Source organism: Oncorhynchus kisutch, unplaced genomic scaffold (assembly GCF_002021735.2).
Source record: "Oncorhynchus kisutch isolate 150728-3 unplaced genomic scaffold, Okis_V2 scaffold3202, whole genome shotgun sequence".
In the NCBI taxonomy this organism is placed as follows: domain Eukaryota; kingdom Metazoa; phylum Chordata; class Actinopteri; order Salmoniformes; family Salmonidae; genus Oncorhynchus; species Oncorhynchus kisutch.
In genome coordinates this window covers 500,314-520,603 of record NW_022265147.1, presented here as the reverse complement: position 1 = coordinate 520,603, position 20,290 = coordinate 500,314, and the positions used below count along the sequence as shown (strand labels likewise).

The following is a 20,290-nucleotide window of genomic DNA, read 5'->3' as shown; positions in this document are numbered from 1 at the left end:
AGACAGCTAGGAGAGACAAGCTGACGTGACAGTAAACAGACAGCTAGGAGAGACAAGCTGACATGACAGTAAACAGACAGCTAGGAGAGACAAGCTGACGTGACAGACAGCTAGGAGAGACAAGCTGACGTGACAGACAGCTAGGAGAGACAATCTGACGTGACAGACAGCTAGGAGAGACAAGCTGACGTGACAGTAAACAGACAGCTAGGAGAGACAAGCTGACGTAACAGTAAACAGACAGCTAGGAGAGACAAGCTGACATGACAGTAAACAGACTGCTAGGAGAGACAAGCTGACGTGACAGACAGCTAGGAGAGACAAGCTGACGTGACAGACAGCTAGGAGAGACAAGCTGTCGTGACAGATAGCTAGGAGAGACAAGCTGACGTGACAGATAGCTAGGAGAGACAAGCTGACGTGACAGTAAACAGACAGCTAGGAGAGACAAGCTGACGTGACAGATATCTAGGAGAGACAATCTGACGTGACAGACAGCTAGGAGAGACAAGCTGACGTGACAGATAGCTAGGAGAGACAAGCTGACGTGACAGTAAACAGACAGCTAGGAGAGACAAGCTGACGTGACAGATAGCTAGGAGAGACAAGCTGACATGACAGTAAACAGACAGCTAGGAGAGACAAGCTGACGTGACAGTAAACAGACAGCTAGGAGAGACAAGCTGACGTGACAGACAGCTAGGAGAGACAAGCTGACGTGACAGTAAACAGACAGCTAGGAGAGACAAGCTGACGTGACAGACAGCTAGGAGACAAGCTGACATGACAGTAAACAGACAGCTAGGAGAGACAAGCTGACGTGACAGTAAACAGACAGCTAGGAGAGACAAGCTGACATGACAGTAAAAAGACAGCTAGGAGAGACAAGCTGACGTGACAGATAGCTAGGAGAGACAAGCTGACGTGACAAATAGCTAGGAGAGACAAGCTGATGTGACAGACAGCTAGGAGAGACAAGCTGACGTGACAGTAAAAAGACAGCTAGGAGAGACAAGCTGACATGACAGTAAACAGACAGCTAGGAGAGACAAGCTGACGTGATAGATAGCTAGGAGAGACAAGCTGACGTGACAGATGGCTAGGAGAGACAAGCTGACGTGTCAGTAAACAGACAGCTAGGAGAGACAAGCTGACATGACAGATAGCTAGGAGAGACAAGCTGATGTGATAGACAGCTAGGAGAGACAAGCTGACATGACAGTAAACAGATAGCTAGGAGAGACAAGCTGACATGACAGATAGCTAGGAGAGACAAGCTGACGTGACAGACAGCTAGGAGAGACAGGCTGACGTGACAGACAGCTAGGAGAGACAAGCTGACGTGACAGACAGCTAGGAGAGAGACAAGCTGTCGTGACAGATAGCTAGGAGAGACAAGCTGACGTGACAGATAGCTAGGAGAGACAAGCTGACGTGACAGTAAACAGACAGCTAGTAGAGACAAGCTGACATGACAGTAAACAGACAGCTAGGAGAGACAAGCTGACATGACAGTAAACAGACAGCTAGGAGAGACAAGCTGACGTGACAGTAAACAGACAGCTAGGAGAGACAAGCTGACGTGACAGACAGCTAGGAGAGACAAGCTGACGTGACAGTAAACAGACAGCTAGGAGAGACAAGCTGACGTGACAGACAGCTAGGAGAGGCAAGCTGACATGACAGTAAACAGACAGCTAGGAGAGACAAGCTGACGTGACAGTAAACAGACAGCTAGGAGAGACAAGCTGACGTGACAGTAAACAGACAGCTAGGAGAGACAAGCTGACATGACAGTAAACAGACAGCTAGGAGAGACAAGCTGACGTGACAGTAAACAGACAGCTAGGAGAGACAAGCTGACATGACAGTAAACAGACAGCTAGGAGAGACAAGCTGACGTGACAGACAGCTAGGAGAGACAAGCTGACGTGACAGACAGCTAGGAGAGACAATCTGACGTGACAGACAGCTAGGAGAGACAAGCTGACGTGACAGTAAACAGACAGCTAGGAGAGACAAGCTGACGTAACAGTAAACAGACAGCTAGGAGAGACAAGCTGACATGACAGTAAACAGACTGCTAGGAGAGACAAGCTGACGTGACAGACAGCTAGGAGAGACAAGCTGACGTGACAGACAGCTAGGAAAGACAAGCTGTCGTGACAGATAGCTAGGAGAGACAAGCTGACGTGACAGATAGCTAGGAGAGACAAGCTGACGTGACAGTAAACAGACAGCTAGGAGAGACAAGCTGACGTGACAGATATCTAGGAGAGACAATCTGACGTGACAGACAGCTAGGAGAGACAAGCTGACGTGACAGATAGCTAGGAGAGACAAGCTGACGTGACAGTAAACAGACAGCTAGGAGAGACAAGCTGACGTGACAGTAAACAGACAGCTAGGAGAGACAAGCTGACGTGACAGACAGCTAGGAGAGACAAGCTGACGTGACAGTAAACAGACAGCTAGGAGAGACAAGCTGACGTGACAGACAGCTAGGAGACAAGCTGACATGACAGTAAACAGACAGCTAGGAGAGACAAGCTGACGTGACAGTAAACAGAGAGCTAGGAGAGACAAGCTGACGTGACAGATAGCTAGGAGAGACAAGCTGACGTGACAAATAGCTAGGAGAGACAAGCTGATGTGACAGACAGCTAGGAGAGACAAGCTGACATGACAGTAAACAGACAGCTAGGAGAGACAAGCTGACGTGACAGATATCTAGGAGAGACAATCTGACGTGACAGATGGCTAGGAGAGACAAGCTGACGTGACAGATAGCTAGGAGAGACAAGCTGACGTGACAGTAAACAGATAGCTAGGAGAGACAAGCTGACATGACAGATAGCTAGGAGAGACAAGCTGACGTGACAGACAGCTAGGAGAGACAGGCTGACGTGACAGACAGCTAGGAGAGACAAGCTGACGTGACAGACAGCTAGGAGAGAGACAAGCTGTCGTGACAGATAGCTAGGAGAGACAAGCTGACGTGACAGATAGCTAGGAGAGACAAGCTGACGTGACAGTAAACAGACAGCTAGTAGAGACAAGCTGACATGACAGTAAACAGACAGCTAGGAGAGACAAGCTGACATGACAGTAAACAGACAGCTAGGAGAGACAAGCTGACGTGACAGTAAACAGACAGCTAGGAGAGACAAGCTGACATGACAGTAAACAGACAGCTAGGAGAGACAAGCTGACGTGACAGACAGCTAGGAGAGACAAGCTGACGTGACAGACAGCTAGGAGAGACAATCTGACGTGACAGACAGCTAGGAGAGACAAGCTGACGTGACAGTAAACAGACAGCTAGGAGAGACAAGCTGACGTAACAGTAAACAGACAGCTAGGAGAGACAAGCTGACATGACAGTAAACAGACTGCTAGGAGAGACAAGCTGACGTGACAGACAGCTAGGAGAGACAAGCTGACGTGACAGACAGCTAGGAGAGACAAGCTGTCGTGACAGATAGCTAGGAGAGACAAGCTGACGTGACAGATAGCTAGGAGAGACAAGCTGACGTGACAGTAAACAGACAGCTAGGAGAGACAAGCTGACGTGACAGATATCTAGGAGAGACAATCTGACGTGACAGACAGCTAGGAGAGACAAGCTGACGTGACAGATAGCTAGGAGAGACAAGCTGACGTGACAGTAAACAGACAGCTAGGAGAGACAAGCTGACGTGACAGATAGCTAGGAGAGACAAGCTGACATGACAGTAAACAGACAGCTAGGAGAGACAAGCTGACGTGACAGTAAACAGACAGCTAGGAGAGACAAGCTGACGTGACAGACAGCTAGGAGAGACAAGCTGACGTGACAGTAAACAGACAGCTAGGAGAGACAAGCTGACGTGACAGACAGCTAGGAGACAAGCTGACATGACAGTAAACAGACAGCTAGGAGAGACAAGCTGACGTGACAGTAAACAGACAGCTAGGAGAGACAAGCTGACATGACAGTAAAAAGACAGCTAGGAGAGACAAGCTGACGTGACAGATAGCTAGGAGAGACAAGCTGACGTGACAAATAGCTAGGAGAGACAAGCTGATGTGACAGACAGCTAGGAGAGACAAGCTGACGTGACAGTAAAAAGACAGCTAGGAGAGACAAGCTGACATGACAGTAAACAGACAGCTAGGAGAGACAAGCTGACGTGATAGATAGCTAGGAGAGACAAGCTGACGTGACAGATGGCTAGGAGAGACAAGCTGACGTGTCAGTAAACAGACAGCTAGGAGAGACAAGCTGACATGACAGATAGCTAGGAGAGACAAGCTGATGTGATAGACAGCTAGGAGAGACAAGCTGACATGACAGTAAACAGATAGCTAGGAGAGACAAGCTGACATGACAGATAGCTAGGAGAGACAAGCTGACGTGACAGACAGCTAGGAGAGACAGGCTGACGTGACAGACAGCTAGGAGAGACAAGCTGACGTGACAGACAGCTAGGAGAGAGACAAGCTGTCGTGACAGATAGCTAGGAGAGACAAGCTGACGTGACAGATAGCTAGGAGAGACAAGCTGACGTGACAGTAAACAGACAGCTAGTAGAGACAAGCTGACATGACAGTAAACAGACAGCTAGGAGAGACAAGCTGACATGACAGTAAACAGACAGCTAGGAGAGACAAGCTGACGTGACAGTAAACAGACAGCTAGGAGAGACAAGCTGACGTGACAGACAGCTAGGAGAGACAAGCTGACGTGACAGTAAACAGACAGCTAGGAGAGACAAGCTGACGTGACAGACAGCTAGGAGAGGCAAGCTGACATGACAGTAAACAGACAGCTAGGAGAGACAAGCTGACGTGACAGTAAACAGACAGCTAGGAGAGACAAGCTGACGTGACAGTAAACAGACAGCTAGGAGAGACAAGCTGACATGACAGTAAACAGACAGCTAGGAGAGACAAGCTGACGTGACAGTAAACAGACAGCTAGGAGAGACAAGCTGACATGACAGTAAACAGACAGCTAGGAGAGACAAGCTGACGTGACAGACAGCTAGGAGAGACAAGCTGACGTGACAGACAGCTAGGAGAGACAATCTGACGTGACAGACAGCTAGGAGAGACAAGCTGACGTGACAGTAAACAGACAGCTAGGAGAGACAAGCTGACGTAACAGTAAACAGACAGCTAGGAGAGACAAGCTGACATGACAGTAAACAGACTGCTAGGAGAGACAAGCTGACGTGACAGACAGCTAGGAGAGACAAGCTGACGTGACAGACAGCTAGGAAAGACAAGCTGTCGTGACAGATAGCTAGGAGAGACAAGCTGACGTGACAGATAGCTAGGAGAGACAAGCTGACGTGACAGTAAACAGACAGCTAGGAGAGACAAGCTGACGTGACAGATATCTAGGAGAGACAATCTGACGTGACAGACAGCTAGGAGAGACAAGCTGACGTGACAGATAGCTAGGAGAGACAAGCTGACGTGACAGTAAACAGACAGCTAGGAGAGACAAGCTGACGTGACAGTAAACAGACAGCTAGGAGAGACAAGCTGACGTGACAGACAGCTAGGAGAGACAAGCTGACGTGACAGTAAACAGACAGCTAGGAGAGACAAGCTGACGTGACAGACAGCTAGGAGACAAGCTGACATGACAGTAAACAGACAGCTAGGAGAGACAAGCTGACGTGACAGTAAACAGACAGCTAGGAGAGACAAGCTGACGTGACAGATATCTAGGAGAGACAATCTGACGTGACAGATGGCTAGGAGAGACAAGCTGACGTGACAGATAGCTAGGAGAGACAAGCTGACGTGACAGTAAACAGATAGCTAGGAGAGACAAGCTGACATGACAGATAGCTAGGAGAGACAAGCTGACGTGACAGACAGCTAGGAGAGACAGGCTGACGTGACAGACAGCTAGGAGAGACAAGCTGACGTGACAGACAGCTAGGAGAGAGACAAGCTGTCGTGACAGATAGCTAGGAGAGACAAGCTGACGTGACAGATAGCTAGGAGAGACAAGCTGACGTGACAGTAAACAGACAGCTAGTAGAGACAAGCTGACATGACAGTAAACAGACAGCTAGGAGAGACAAGCTGACATGACAGTAAACAGACAGCTAGGAGAGACAAGCTGACGTGACAGTAAACAGACAGCTAGGAGAGACAAGCTGACATGACAGTAAACAGACAGCTAGGAGAGACAAGCTGACGTGACAGACAGCTAGGAGAGACAAGCTGACGTGACAGACAGCTAGGAGAGACAATCTGACGTGACAGACAGCTAGGAGAGACAAGCTGACGTGACAGTAAACAGACAGCTAGGAGAGACAAGCTGACGTAACAGTAAACAGACAGCTAGGAGAGACAAGCTGACATGACAGTAAACAGACTGCTAGGAGAGACAAGCTGACGTGACAGACAGCTAGGAGAGACAAGCTGACGTGACAGACAGCTAGGAGAGACAAGCTGTCGTGACAGATAGCTAGGAGAGACAAGCTGACGTGACAGATAGCTAGGAGAGACAAGCTGACGTGACAGTAAACAGACAGCTAGGAGAGACAAGCTGACGTGACAGATATCTAGGAGAGACAATCTGACGTGACAGACAGCTAGGAGAGACAAGCTGACGTGACAGATAGCTAGGAGAGACAAGCTGACGTGACAGTAAACAGACAGCTAGGAGAGACAAGCTGACGTGACAGATAGCTAGGAGAGACAAGCTGACATGACAGTAAACAGACAGCTAGGAGAGACAAGCTGACGTGACAGTAAACAGACAGCTAGGAGAGACAAGCTGACGTGACAGACAGCTAGGAGAGACAAGCTGACGTGACAGTAAACAGACAGCTAGGAGAGACAAGCTGACGTGACAGACAGCTAGGAGACAAGCTGACATGACAGTAAACAGACAGCTAGGAGAGACAAGCTGACGTGACAGTAAACAGACAGCTAGGAGAGACAAGCTGACATGACAGTAAAAAGACAGCTAGGAGAGACAAGCTGACGTGACAGATAGCTAGGAGAGACAAGCTGACGTGACAAATAGCTAGGAGAGACAAGCTGATGTGACAGACAGCTAGGAGAGACAAGCTGACGTGACAGTAAAAAGACAGCTAGGAGAGACAAGCTGACATGACAGTAAACAGACAGCTAGGAGAGACAAGCTGACGTGATAGATAGCTAGGAGAGACAAGCTGACGTGACAGATGGCTAGGAGAGACAAGCTGACGTGTCAGTAAACAGACAGCTAGGAGAGACAAGCTGACATGACAGATAGCTAGGAGAGACAAGCTGATGTGATAGACAGCTAGGAGAGACAAGCTGACATGACAGTAAACAGATAGCTAGGAGAGACAAGCTGACATGACAGATAGCTAGGAGAGACAAGCTGACGTGACAGACAGCTAGGAGAGACAGGCTGACGTGACAGACAGCTAGGAGAGACAAGCTGACGTGACAGACAGCTAGGAGAGAGACAAGCTGTCGTGACAGATAGCTAGGAGAGACAAGCTGACGTGACAGATAGCTAGGAGAGACAAGCTGACGTGACAGTAAACAGACAGCTAGTAGAGACAAGCTGACATGACAGTAAACAGACAGCTAGGAGAGACAAGCTGACATGACAGTAAACAGACAGCTAGGAGAGACAAGCTGACGTGACAGTAAACAGACAGCTAGGAGAGACAAGCTGACGTGACAGACAGCTAGGAGAGACAAGCTGACGTGACAGTAAACAGACAGCTAGGAGAGACAAGCTGACGTGACAGACAGCTAGGAGAGGCAAGCTGACATGACAGTAAACAGACAGCTAGGAGAGACAAGCTGACGTGACAGTAAACAGACAGCTAGGAGAGACAAGCTGACGTGACAGTAAACAGACAGCTAGGAGAGACAAGCTGACATGACAGTAAACAGACAGCTAGGAGAGACAAGCTGACGTGACAGTAAACAGACAGCTAGGAGAGACAAGCTGACATGACAGTAAACAGACAGCTAGGAGAGACAAGCTGACGTGACAGACAGCTAGGAGAGACAAGCTGACGTGACAGACAGCTAGGAGAGACAATCTGACGTGACAGACAGCTAGGAGAGACAAGCTGACGTGACAGTAAACAGACAGCTAGGAGAGACAAGCTGACGTAACAGTAAACAGACAGCTAGGAGAGACAAGCTGACATGACAGTAAACAGACTGCTAGGAGAGACAAGCTGACGTGACAGACAGCTAGGAGAGACAAGCTGACGTGACAGACAGCTAGGAAAGACAAGCTGTCGTGACAGATAGCTAGGAGAGACAAGCTGACGTGACAGATAGCTAGGAGAGACAAGCTGACGTGACAGTAAACAGACAGCTAGGAGAGACAAGCTGACGTGACAGATATCTAGGAGAGACAATCTGACGTGACAGACAGCTAGGAGAGACAAGCTGACGTGACAGATAGCTAGGAGAGACAAGCTGACGTGACAGTAAACAGACAGCTAGGAGAGACAAGCTGACGTGACAGTAAACAGACAGCTAGGAGAGACAAGCTGACGTGACAGACAGCTAGGAGAGACAAGCTGACGTGACAGTAAACAGACAGCTAGGAGAGACAAGCTGACGTGACAGACAGCTAGGAGACAAGCTGACATGACAGTAAACAGACAGCTAGGAGAGACAAGCTGACGTGACAGTAAACAGACAGCTAGGAGAGACAAGCTGACGTGACAGATAGCTAGGAGAGACAAGCTGACGTGACAAATAGCTAGGAGAGACAAGCTGATGTGACAGACAGCTAGGAGAGACAAGCTGACATGACAGTAAACAGACAGCTAGGAGAGACAAGCTGACGTGACAGATATCTAGGAGAGACAAGCTGACATGACAGTAAACAGACAGCTAGGAGAGACAAGCTGACGTGACAGATATCTAGGAGAGACAATCTGACGTGACAGACAGCTAGGAGAGACAAGCTGACGTGACAGTAAACAGACAGCTAGGAGAGACAAGCTGACGTAACAGTAAACAGACAGCTAGGAGAGACAAGCTGACATGACAGTAAACAGACTGCTAGGAGAGACAAGCTGACGTGACAGACAGCTAGGAGAGACAAGCTGATGTGACAGACAGCTAGGAGAGACAAGCTGTCGTGACAGATAGCTAGGAGAGACAAGCTGACGTGACAGATAGCTAGGAGAGACAAGCTGACGTGACAGATATCTAGGAGAGACAATCTGACGTGACAGACAGCTAGTAGAGACAAGCTGACGTGACAGTAAACAGACAGCTAGGAGAGACAAGCTGACGTAACAGTAAACAGACAGCTAGGAGAGACAAGCTGACATGACAGTAAACAGACTGCTAGGAGAGACAAGCTGACGTGACAGACAGCTAGGAGAGACAAGCTGACGTGACAGACAGCTAGGAGAGACAAGCTGTCGTGACAGATAGCTAGGAGAGACAAGCTGACGTGACAGATAGCTAGGAGAGACAAGCTGACGTGACAGTAAACAGACAGCTAGGAGAGACAAGCTGACGTGACAGATATCTAGGAGAGACAATCTGACGTGACAGACAGCTAGGAGAGACAAGCTGACGTTACAGATAGCTAGGAGAGACAAGCTGACGTGACAGTAAACAGACAGCTAGGAGAGACAAGCTGACGTGACAGATAGCTAGGAGAGACAAGCTGACGTGACAGTAAACAGACAGCTAGGAGAGACAAGCTGACGTGACAGACAGCTAGGAGAGAGACAAGCTGTCGTGACAGATAGCTAGGAGAGACAAGCTGACGTGACAGATAGCTAGGAGAGACAAGCTGACGTGACAGTAAACAGACAGCTAGTAGAGACAAGCTGACATGACAGTAAACAGACAGCTAGGAGAGACAAGCTGACATGACAGTAAACAGACAGCTAGGAGAGACAAGCTGACGTGACAGTAAACAGACAGCTAGGAGAGACAAGCTGACGTGACAGACAGCTAGGAGAGACAAGCTGACGTGACAGTAAACAGACAGCTAGGAGAGACAAGCTGACGTGACAGACAGCTAGGAGAGGCAAGCTGACATGACAGTAAACAGACAGCTAGGAGAGACAAGCTGACGTGACAGTAAACAGACAGCTAGGAGAGACAAGCTGACGTGACAGTAAACAGACAGCTAGGAGAGACAAGCTGACATGACAGTAAACAGACAGCTAGGAGAGACAAGCTGACGTGACAGTAAACAGACAGCTAGGAGAGACAAGCTGACATGACAGTAAACAGACAGCTAGGAGAGACAAGCTGACGTGACAGACAGCTAGGAGAGACAAGCTGACGTGACAGACAGCTAGGAGAGACAATCTGACGTGACAGACAGCTAGGAGAGACAAGCTGACGTGACAGTAAACAGACAGCTAGGAGAGACAAGCTGACGTAACAGTAAACAGACAGCTAGGAGAGACAAGCTGACATGACAGTAAACAGACTGCTAGGAGAGACAAGCTGACGTGACAGACAGCTAGGAGAGACAAGCTGACGTGACAGACAGCTAGGAAAGACAAGCTGTCGTGACAGATAGCTAGGAGAGACAAGCTGACGTGACAGATAGCTAGGAGAGACAAGCTGACGTGACAGTAAACAGACAGCTAGGAGAGACAAGCTGACGTGACAGATATCTAGGAGAGACAATCTGACGTGACAGACAGCTAGGAGAGACAAGCTGACGTGACAGATAGCTAGGAGAGACAAGCTGACGTGACAGTAAACAGACAGCTAGGAGAGACAAGCTGACGTGACAGTAAACAGACAGCTAGGAGAGACAAGCTGACGTGACAGACAGCTAGGAGAGACAAGCTGACGTGACAGTAAACAGACAGCTAGGAGAGACAAGCTGACGTGACAGACAGCTAGGAGACAAGCTGACATGACAGTAAACAGACAGCTAGGAGAGACAAGCTGACGTGACAGTAAACAGACAGCTAGGAGAGACAAGCTGACGTGACAGATAGCTAGGAGAGACAAGCTGACGTGACAAATAGCTAGGAGAGACAAGCTGATGTGACAGACAGCTAGGAGAGACAAGCTGACATGACAGTAAACAGACAGCTAGGAGAGACAAGCTGACGTGACAGATATCTAGGAGAGACAATCTGACGTGACAGACAGCTAGGAGAGACAAGCTGACGTGACAGTAAACAGACAGCTAGGAGAGACAAGCTGACGTAACAGTAAACAGACAGCTAGGAGAGACAAGCTGACATGACAGTAAACAGACTGCTAGGAGAGACAAGCTGACGTGACAGACAGCTAGGAGAGACAAGCTGATGTGACAGACAGCTAGGAGAGACAAGCTGTCGTGACAGATAGCTAGGAGAGACAAGCTGACGTGACAGATAGCTAGGAGAGACAAGCTGACGTGACAGATATCTAGGAGAGACAATCTGACGTGACAGACAGCTAGTAGAGACAAGCTGACGTGACAGTAAACAGACAGCTAGGAGAGACAAGCTGACGTAACAGTAAACAGACAGCTAGGAGAGACAAGCTGACATGACAGTAAACAGACTGCTAGGAGAGACAAGCTGACGTGACAGACAGCTAGGAGAGACAAGCTGACGTGACAGACAGCTAGGAGAGACAAGCTGTCGTGACAGATAGCTAGGAGAGACAAGCTGACGTGACAGATAGCTAGGAGAGACAAGCTGACGTGACAGTAAACAGACAGCTAGGAGAGACAAGCTGACGTGACAGATATCTAGGAGAGACAATCTGACGTGACAGACAGCTAGGAGAGACAAGCTGACGTTACAGATAGCTAGGAGAGACAAGCTGACGTGACAGTAAACAGACAGCTAGGAGAGACAAGCTGACGTGACAGATAGCTAGGAGAGACAAGCTGACGTGACAGTAAACAGACAGCTAGGAGAGACAAGCTGACGTGACAGACAGCTAGGAGACAAGCTGACATGACAGTAAACAGACAGCTAGGAGAGACAAGCTGACGTGACAGTAAACAGACAGCTAGGAGAGACAAGCTGACATGACAGTAAACAGACAGCTAGGAGAGACAAGCTGACGTGACAGATAGCTAGGAGAGACAAGCTGACGTGACAAATAGCTAGGAGAGACAAGCTGATGTGACAGACAGCTAGGAGAGACAAGCTGACATGACAGTAAACAGACAGCTAGGAGAGACAAGCTGACGTGATAGATAGCTAGGAGAGACAAGCTGACGTGACAGATGGCTAGGAGAGACAAGCTGACGTGTCAGTAAACAGACAGCTAGGAGAGACAAGCTGACATGACAGATAGCTAGGAGAGACAAGCTGATGTGATAGACAGCTAGGAGAGACAAGCTGACATGACAGTAAACAGATAGCTAGGAGAGACAAGCTGACATGACAGTAAACAGATAGCTAGGAGAGACAAGCTGACGTGACAGATTGCTACGAGAGACAAGCTGACGTGACAGTAAACAAGGGTGTTATTAGTTGAATTGTTTTCACAAGGTACAGTACAAACACACGTTACATCACACACCTGAGGGGTCGAAGGGTACGCAGGAGTCGCAGCACTCTGAGGATTCCTAGGATACGGTTACCGCCGGCGGATGCTATGGAAACCAGAATGTCCAGCAGAGATACAAACACCAACAGTCCATCCAGAACATTCCAGCTGCTCTTCAGATAGACTGCTTCACCTGAGTACAGACCCTGGGCTACCACCTACACACACACACACACACACACACACACACACACACACACACACGCTAAATGTGTTACCTTAACTAAATGTGTTACCTTAACTAAATGTGTTACCTTAACTAAATGTGTTACCTTAACTAACTGTGTTACCTTAACTAAATGTGTTACCTTAACTAAATGTGTTACCTTAACTAAATGTGTTACCTTAACTAAATGTGTTACCTTAACTAAATGTGTTACCTTAACGGTCATCTCTGCTATGAAGATCACAGTGAAGATATGGTTGGACACACTGAGGAACACTCTCTCCTGAAAACACAACACACACACACAGGGTTAGTCTATCTAGCTTCCTGTGAAAACAACTATTTTGTGTCTGTATGTCTGGTCTCTCCAGAGTGATGGTCTCACTGTACTGTGTGTCTGTATATCTGGTCTCTCCAGAGTGATGGTCTGACTGTACTGTGTGTCTGGTCTCTCCAGAGTGATGGTCTTACTGTACTGTGTGTCTGGTCTCTCCAGAGTGATGGTCTTACTGTACTGTGTGTCTGTATGTCTGGTCTCTCCAGAGTGATGGTCTGACTGTACTGTGTGTCTGGTCTCTCCAGAGTGATGGTCTTACTGTACTGTGTGTCTGGTCTCTCCAGAGTGATGGTCTTACTGTACTGTGTGTCTGTATGTCTGGTCTCTCCAGAGTGATGGTCTGACTGTACTGTGTGTCTGGTCTCTCCAGAGTGATGGTCTGACTGTACTGTGTCTGGTCTCTCCAGAGTGATGGTCTCACTGTACTGTGTGTCTGGTCTCTCCAGAGTGATGGTCTGACTGTACTGTATGTCTGGTCTCTCCAGAGTGATGGTCTGACTGTACTGTATGTCTGGTCTCTCCAGAGTGATGGTCTGACTGTACTGTGTGTCTGTATGTCTGGTCTCTCCAGAGTGATGGTCTGACTGTACTGTGTGTCTGGTCTCTCCAGAGTGATTGTCTTACTGTACTGTGTGTCTGTATGTCTGGTCTCTCCAGAGCGATGGTGATGCAGTTGAGGAAGATGAAAAGGAGGATTATGTGATCAAACATCTTGTGAGTTATCACTCTCTGACACCACTGACGAAACCTGGGGAGGATGGAGAGAGAGAGGGGGGAGAATATTATTATTATATATATTATTATAGTCTAGTCCAGTCCAGTCCAGTCTAGTCTAAACCAGTCCAGTCTAGTCCAGTCTAGTCTAAATCAGACCAGTCTGGTCCAGTCTAGTCCAGTCTAGTCCAGTCCAGTCTAGTCTAGTCCAGTCCAGTCTAGTCCAGTCTGGTCCAGTCTAGTCCAGTCTAGTCCAGGCCAGTCCAGTCTAGTCTAGTCTAGTCCAGTCCAGTCCAGTCTAGTCCAGTCTGGTCCAGTCTAGTCCAGTCCCGTGCTTCTACACCTGCATTGCTTGCTGTTTGGGGTTTTAGGCTGGGTTTCTGTACAGCACTTTGAGATATCAGCTGATGTACGAAGGGCTATATAAATAAATTTGATTTGATTTGATTTAGTCTAAATCAGACCAGTCTGGTCCAGTCTAGTCCAGTCCAGTCCAGTCTAGTCCAGTCTAGTCCAGTCTAGTCCAGTCTAGTCCAGTCTAGTCCCATCTGGTCCAGTCTAGTCCCATCTGGTCCAGTCTAGTCCAGTCCAGTCTAGTCCAGTCCAGTCCAGTCTAGTCCAGTCTAGTCCAGTCCGGTCCAGTCTAGTCCAGTCTAGTCCAGTCTAGTCCAGTCCGGTCCAGTCCAGTCCAGTCTAGTCCAGTCTAGTCCAGTCCAGTCCAGTCCAGTCCGGTCCAGTCCAGTCCAGTCTAGTCCAGTCCAGTCCAGTCCGGTCCAGTCTAGTCCAGTCCAGTCCAGTCTAGTCCAGTCTGGTCCAGTCTAGTCCAGTCCAGTCCAGTCCAGTCTGGTCCAGTCCAGTCTGGTCCAGTCTGGTCCAGTCTGGTCCAGTCCATAATAATACTATTGTTATATATATTATTATATATATTGCATGAAGCTGGTATTGAAAAATAACATTTATATTTAAACACAAAAAACACAAATGAAAGTGTGTGGTGCATGAATGTGTGTTTGACCCTGTGTGTGTGTGTCCTGACCTGTTACATGGGGAGAACAGGTAGAGAGCCCAGTCCTCATGATCTCTACACCACTGGGGTTTATAGGGCTCCAGGACCAGCTTCACCCGCAAACACACACTCTGAAACACACACACACACAGCATCAGACACACACAGTCAATACACACATAATGTATATCTACACACACTCTGAAACACACACACACACAGCATCAGACACACACAGTCAATACACACATAATGTATATCTACACACACTGTCCAGAGGGATACACTAACACACACACACACTCTGAAACACACACACACACACACACACAATGACACACACAGCATCAGACACACACAGTCAATACACACATAATGTATATCTACACACACTGTCCAGAGGGATACACTAACACACTACACACACACACACACACAGACTCACCTCCTCAGCGTCCTCCTCCTCCTCCTCGTGGTCGCTATAGTAACGTAGGGTCCCGGCGTCAGGGAGGTGAAAGGTCTTCCCGTTACAGTCAGGTGGGCGGAGCATCGGCACGGTCAGATACTCTGATTGGTCCAGGAGGTCGAAAGACTCCTCCCTGCTCCACCCCCAGCTGGGATTGGACCATTCTGACCCCGCCCCATCTGACAGCAGAGAATCCCTCTCACTTGATTGACTCCTCCGCTGCTGTAGGCTGGGACCTCGGCCAATAGAAGACCAGCTGGCGCGTCGGCTGTCCCATGGAGACTGACCAATCACAGCACAGCATAGAGAGACGTTAGGATGTGTGTGTTTGTGTGTGTTAGCATGTTATATTGCACTGTTTTAGAACAGTGGTAGTAGAACCTCTCCTCTGGGACCTCTGGGACCCACCAGCCGTTCCATGTTATAGAACAGTGGTAGTAGAACCTCTCCTCTGGGACCCACCAGCCGTTCCATGTTATAGAACAGTGGTAGTAGAACCTCTCCTCTGGGACCCACCAGCCGTTCCATGTTATAGAACAGTGGTAGTAGAACCTCTCCTCTGGGACCCACCAGCCGTTCCATGTTATAGAACAGTGGTAGTAGAACCTCTCCTCTGGGACCTCTGGGACCCACCAGCCGTTCCATGTTATAGAACAGTGGTAGTAGAACCTCTCCTCTGGGACCCACCAGCCGTTCCATGTTATAGAACAGTGGTAGTAGAACCTCTCCTCTGGGACACACCAGCCGTTCCATGTTATAGAATAGTGGGAGTCGAACCTCTCCTCTGGGACACACCAGCCGTTCCATGTTATAGAATAGCGGGAGTCGAACCTCTCCTCTGGGACCCCCAGCCATTCTATTCCACAGCTAGCACCTGATTCAACTGGTCAACTAAATATTAAAACCTGTTTGGGATAGGGGGCAGCATTTTCACATTCGGATGAAAAGTCTCCCCAGAGTAAACTTCCTGCTACTCAGGCCCAGAAGCTAATATATGCATATTATTAGTAGTATTGGATTGAAAACACTCTTAAGTTTCTAAAACTGTTTGAATGATGTCTGTGAGTATAACAGAACTCATATGGCAGGCGAAAACCTGTGGCAAATCTGAGGTTTGTAGTTTTTCAACTCATTGCCTATCAAATATAGTGTCTATGGGGTCATATTGCACTTCCTAAGGCTTCCACTAGATGTCAACAGTCTTTAGAACCTTGTTTGAGGCTTCTACTGTGAAGTGGGGGCAATGAGAGCTGATTGAGTAAGAGGTCTGGCAGAGTGGCATGAGACGATCACACACGCACCCGTGAGAGCGACGTGCGTTCCATTGCATTTCTATAGACAAAGTAATTCTCTGGTTGGAACATTATTATTATCTTATATATGATAAGATTTATGTTAAAAACATCCTAAAGATTGATTCTATACATCGTTTGACATGTTTCTACAAACTGTAATATAACTTTTGGACTTTTCGTCTCAAATTTCGCATGGACTTGCCCGCGCCTTGTGAGTTTGGATTTGTTTACTAAACACTTAATCAAAAAGGAGGTATTTGGACATAAATAATGGACTTTATCAAACAAAACAAACATTGATTGTGGAACTGGGATTCCTGGGAGTGCATTCTGATGAAGATCATCAAAGGTAAGTGAATATTTATAATGCTATTTCTGACTTCTGTTGACTCCACAACATGGCGGGTATCTGCATGGCTTGTTTTTGTGTCTGAGCGCCGTACTCAGATTATTGCATGGTGTGCTTTCGCTGTAAAGCTTTTTTGAAATCTGACACAGCGGTTGCATTAAGGAGAAGTTTATCTAAAGTTCCATGTATAATAGTTGTTTCTTTTATCAATGTTTATTATGAGTATTTCTGTAAATTGATGTGGCTCTCTGAAAATTCACTGGATGTTTTCGAGGCACTACATTACTGACCATAAAGCGCCAATGTAAACTGAGATTTTTCGGATATAAATATGAAAACATACATGTATTGTGTAACATGAAGTCCTGTGAGTGTCATCTGATAAAGATCATCAAAGGTCAGTGATTAATTTTATCTCTATTTCTGCTTTTTGTGACTCCACTCTTTGGCTGGAAAATGGCTGTATGGAGCGGAACCCACGGCCTTAACAAGTTTGAAGCCATTGACAAGGTGAATCAGGTGGGATAGTTCAGCCATTGACAAGGTGAATTAGGTATGATAGTTCAGCCATTGACAAGGTGAATCAGGTGGGATAGTTCAGCCATTGACATGGTGAATTAGGTGTGATAGTTCAGCCATTGACAAGGTGAATCAGGTGAGTTCAGAGCTACTACATAATTGTGAAACGTCTGGGGCTCCTCGAGGAGAGAACCACTGGTCTAGAGTGTGTGTGTGTGTTTATATGTGTGTTTGCGTGTGTGTATATGTGTTTGTGTGTGTGTATGTGTTAGTGTGTGTGTATGACTCACCGGCGACCTGGGGTCCAGGGTGTTGCTTGTATCCGTAGAGACGGCGCTGCCCCGTCGTGATTGGCTGTCGCAAGTTGTGGGCGTGGCCAATGTGTGCAGGATGAGTGGCGGGCGTTGCCGTGGGGATGGTGGCGGCGGTTGTTGCCACGGTGACTGTGTGGGTGGGAGGGGCATGGAGGCTCGGGGATTCAGAAGGCCATTAGGAGTCAACATCATCGCCTGGAGCTTCAACTCTGTAGAGGTTAGAGGTCAGAGGTCACGGTGTGCTCTAATTATAAGGACTGTGAGAAAAGTTTATAATACACAGAATAAATGGTAATGATGTCACCGATGACACGTACAGGAAGATAGGTCCTACGTGACAGAGTGGTAATGATGTCACCGGTGACACATACAGGAAGATAGGTCCTACGTGACAGAGTGGTAATGATGTCACCGGTGACACGTACAGGAAGATAGGTCCTACGTGATGATAGAGTGGTAATGATGTCACCGGTGACACGTACAGGAAGATAGGTCCTACGTGATGACAGAGTGGTAATGATGTCACCGGTGACACGTACAGGAAGATAGGTCCTACGTGACAGAGTGGTAATGATGTCACCGGTGACACGTACAGGAAGATAGGTCCTACGTGACAGAGTGGTAATGATGTCACCGGTGACACGTACAGGAAGATAGGTCCTACGTGACAGAGTGGTAATGATGTCACCGGTGACACGTACAGGAAGATAGGTCCTACGTGACAGAGTGGTAATGATGTCACCGGTGACACGTACAGGAAGATAGGTCCTACGTGATAGAGTGGTAATGATGTCACCGGTGACACGTACAGGAAGATAGGTCCTACGTGACAGAGTGGTAATGATGTCACCGGTGACACGTACAGGAAGATAGGTCCTACGTGACAGAGTGGTAATGATGTCACCGATGACACGTACAGGAAGATAGGTCCTACGTGATAGAGTGGTAATGATGTCACCGGTGACACGTACAGGAAGATAGGTCCTACATGATGACAGAGTGGTAATGATGTCACCGGTGACACGTACAGGAAGATAGGTCCTACGTGACAGAGTGGTAATGATGTCACCGGTGACACGTACAGGAAGATAGGTCCTACGTGATAGAGTGGTAATGATGTCACCCGTGACACGTACAGGAAGATAGGTCCTACGTGACAGAGTGGTAATGATGTCACCGGTGACACGTACAGGAAGATAGGTCCTACGTGACAGAGTGGTAATGATGTCACCGGTGACACGTACAGGAAGATAGGTCCTACGTGACAGAGTGGTAATGATGTCACCGGTGACACGTACAGGAAGATAGGTCCTACGTGACAGAGTGGTAATGATGTCACCGGTGACACGTACAGGAAGATAGGTCCTACGTGACAGAGTGGTAATGATGTCACCGGTGACACGTACAGGAAGATAGGTCCTACGTGACAGAGTGGTAATGATGTCACTGATGACACGTACAGGAAGATAGGTCCTACGTGACAGAGTGGTAATGATGTCACCGGTGACACGTACAGGAAGATAGGTCCTACGTGACAGAGTGGTAATGATGTCACCGGTGACACGTACAGGAAGATAGGTCCTACGTGACAGAGTGGTAATGATGTCACCGGTGACACGTACAGGAAGATAGGTCCTACATGATGATAGAGTGGTAATGATGTCACCGATGACACATACAGGAAGATAGGTCCTACGTGACAGAGTGGTAATGATGTCACCGATGACACGTACAGGAAGATAGGTCCTACGTGACAGAGTGGTAATGATGTCACCGGTGACACGTACAGGAAGATAGGTCCTACGTGACAGAGTGGTAATGATGTCACCGATGACACGTACAGGAAGATAGGTCCTACGTGACAGAGTGGTAATGAAGTCACCGGTGACACGTACAGGAAGATAGGTCCTACGTGACAGAGTGGTAATGATGTCACTGATGACACGTACAGGAAGATAGGTCCTACGTGACAGAGTGGTAATGATGTCACCGGTGACACGTACAGGAAGATAGGTCCTACGTGACAGAGTGGTAATGATGTCACCGGTGACACGTACAGGAAGATAGGTCCTACGTGATAGAGTGGTAATGATGTCACCGGTGACACGTACAGGAAGATAGGTCCTACATGATGATAGAGTGGTAATGATGTCACCGATGACACGTACAGGAAGATAGGTCCTACGTGATAGAGTGGTAATGATGTCACCGGTGACACGTACAGGAAGATAGGTCCTACGTGACAGAGTGGTAATGATGTCACCGGTGACACGTACAGGAAGATAGGTCCTACGTGACAGAGTGGTAATGATGTCACCGGTGACACGTACAGGAAGATAGGTCCTACGTGACAGAGTGGTAATGATGTCACCGGTGACACGTACAGGAAGATAGGTCCTACGTGACAGAGTGGTAATGATGTCACCGGTGACACGTACAGGAAGATAGGTCCTACGTGATAGAGTGGTAATGATGTCACCGGTGACACGTACAGGAAGATAGGTCCTACGTGACAGAGTGGTAATGATGTCACTGATGACACGTACAGGACGATAGGTCCTACGTGACAGAGTGGTAATGATGTCACCGGTGACACGTACAGGAA

General features: G+C 48.1%; 1 protein-coding gene across 1 annotated transcript in view; it reads right to left on the bottom strand.

Moving 5' to 3' along the window:
- LOC109886494 (voltage-dependent T-type calcium channel subunit alpha-1H) overlaps positions 1 to 20,290 on the bottom strand; it is a 98,886-nt gene that overhangs the window by 23,307 nt on the left and 55,289 nt on the right. The window contains exons 16-21 of the mRNA XM_031820264.1: positions 17,662 to 17,894; positions 15,188 to 15,490; positions 14,773 to 14,873; positions 13,647 to 13,770; positions 12,900 to 12,968; positions 12,493 to 12,677 (exon numbers count right to left, since the gene is read on the bottom strand). Coding sequence (XP_031676124.1) covers positions 12,493 to 12,677; positions 12,900 to 12,968; positions 13,647 to 13,770; positions 14,773 to 14,873; positions 15,188 to 15,490; positions 17,662 to 17,894 — 1,015 coding nt within the window. The remainder of the gene's footprint in view (positions 1 to 12,492; positions 12,678 to 12,899; positions 12,969 to 13,646; positions 13,771 to 14,772; positions 14,874 to 15,187; positions 15,491 to 17,661; positions 17,895 to 20,290) is intronic.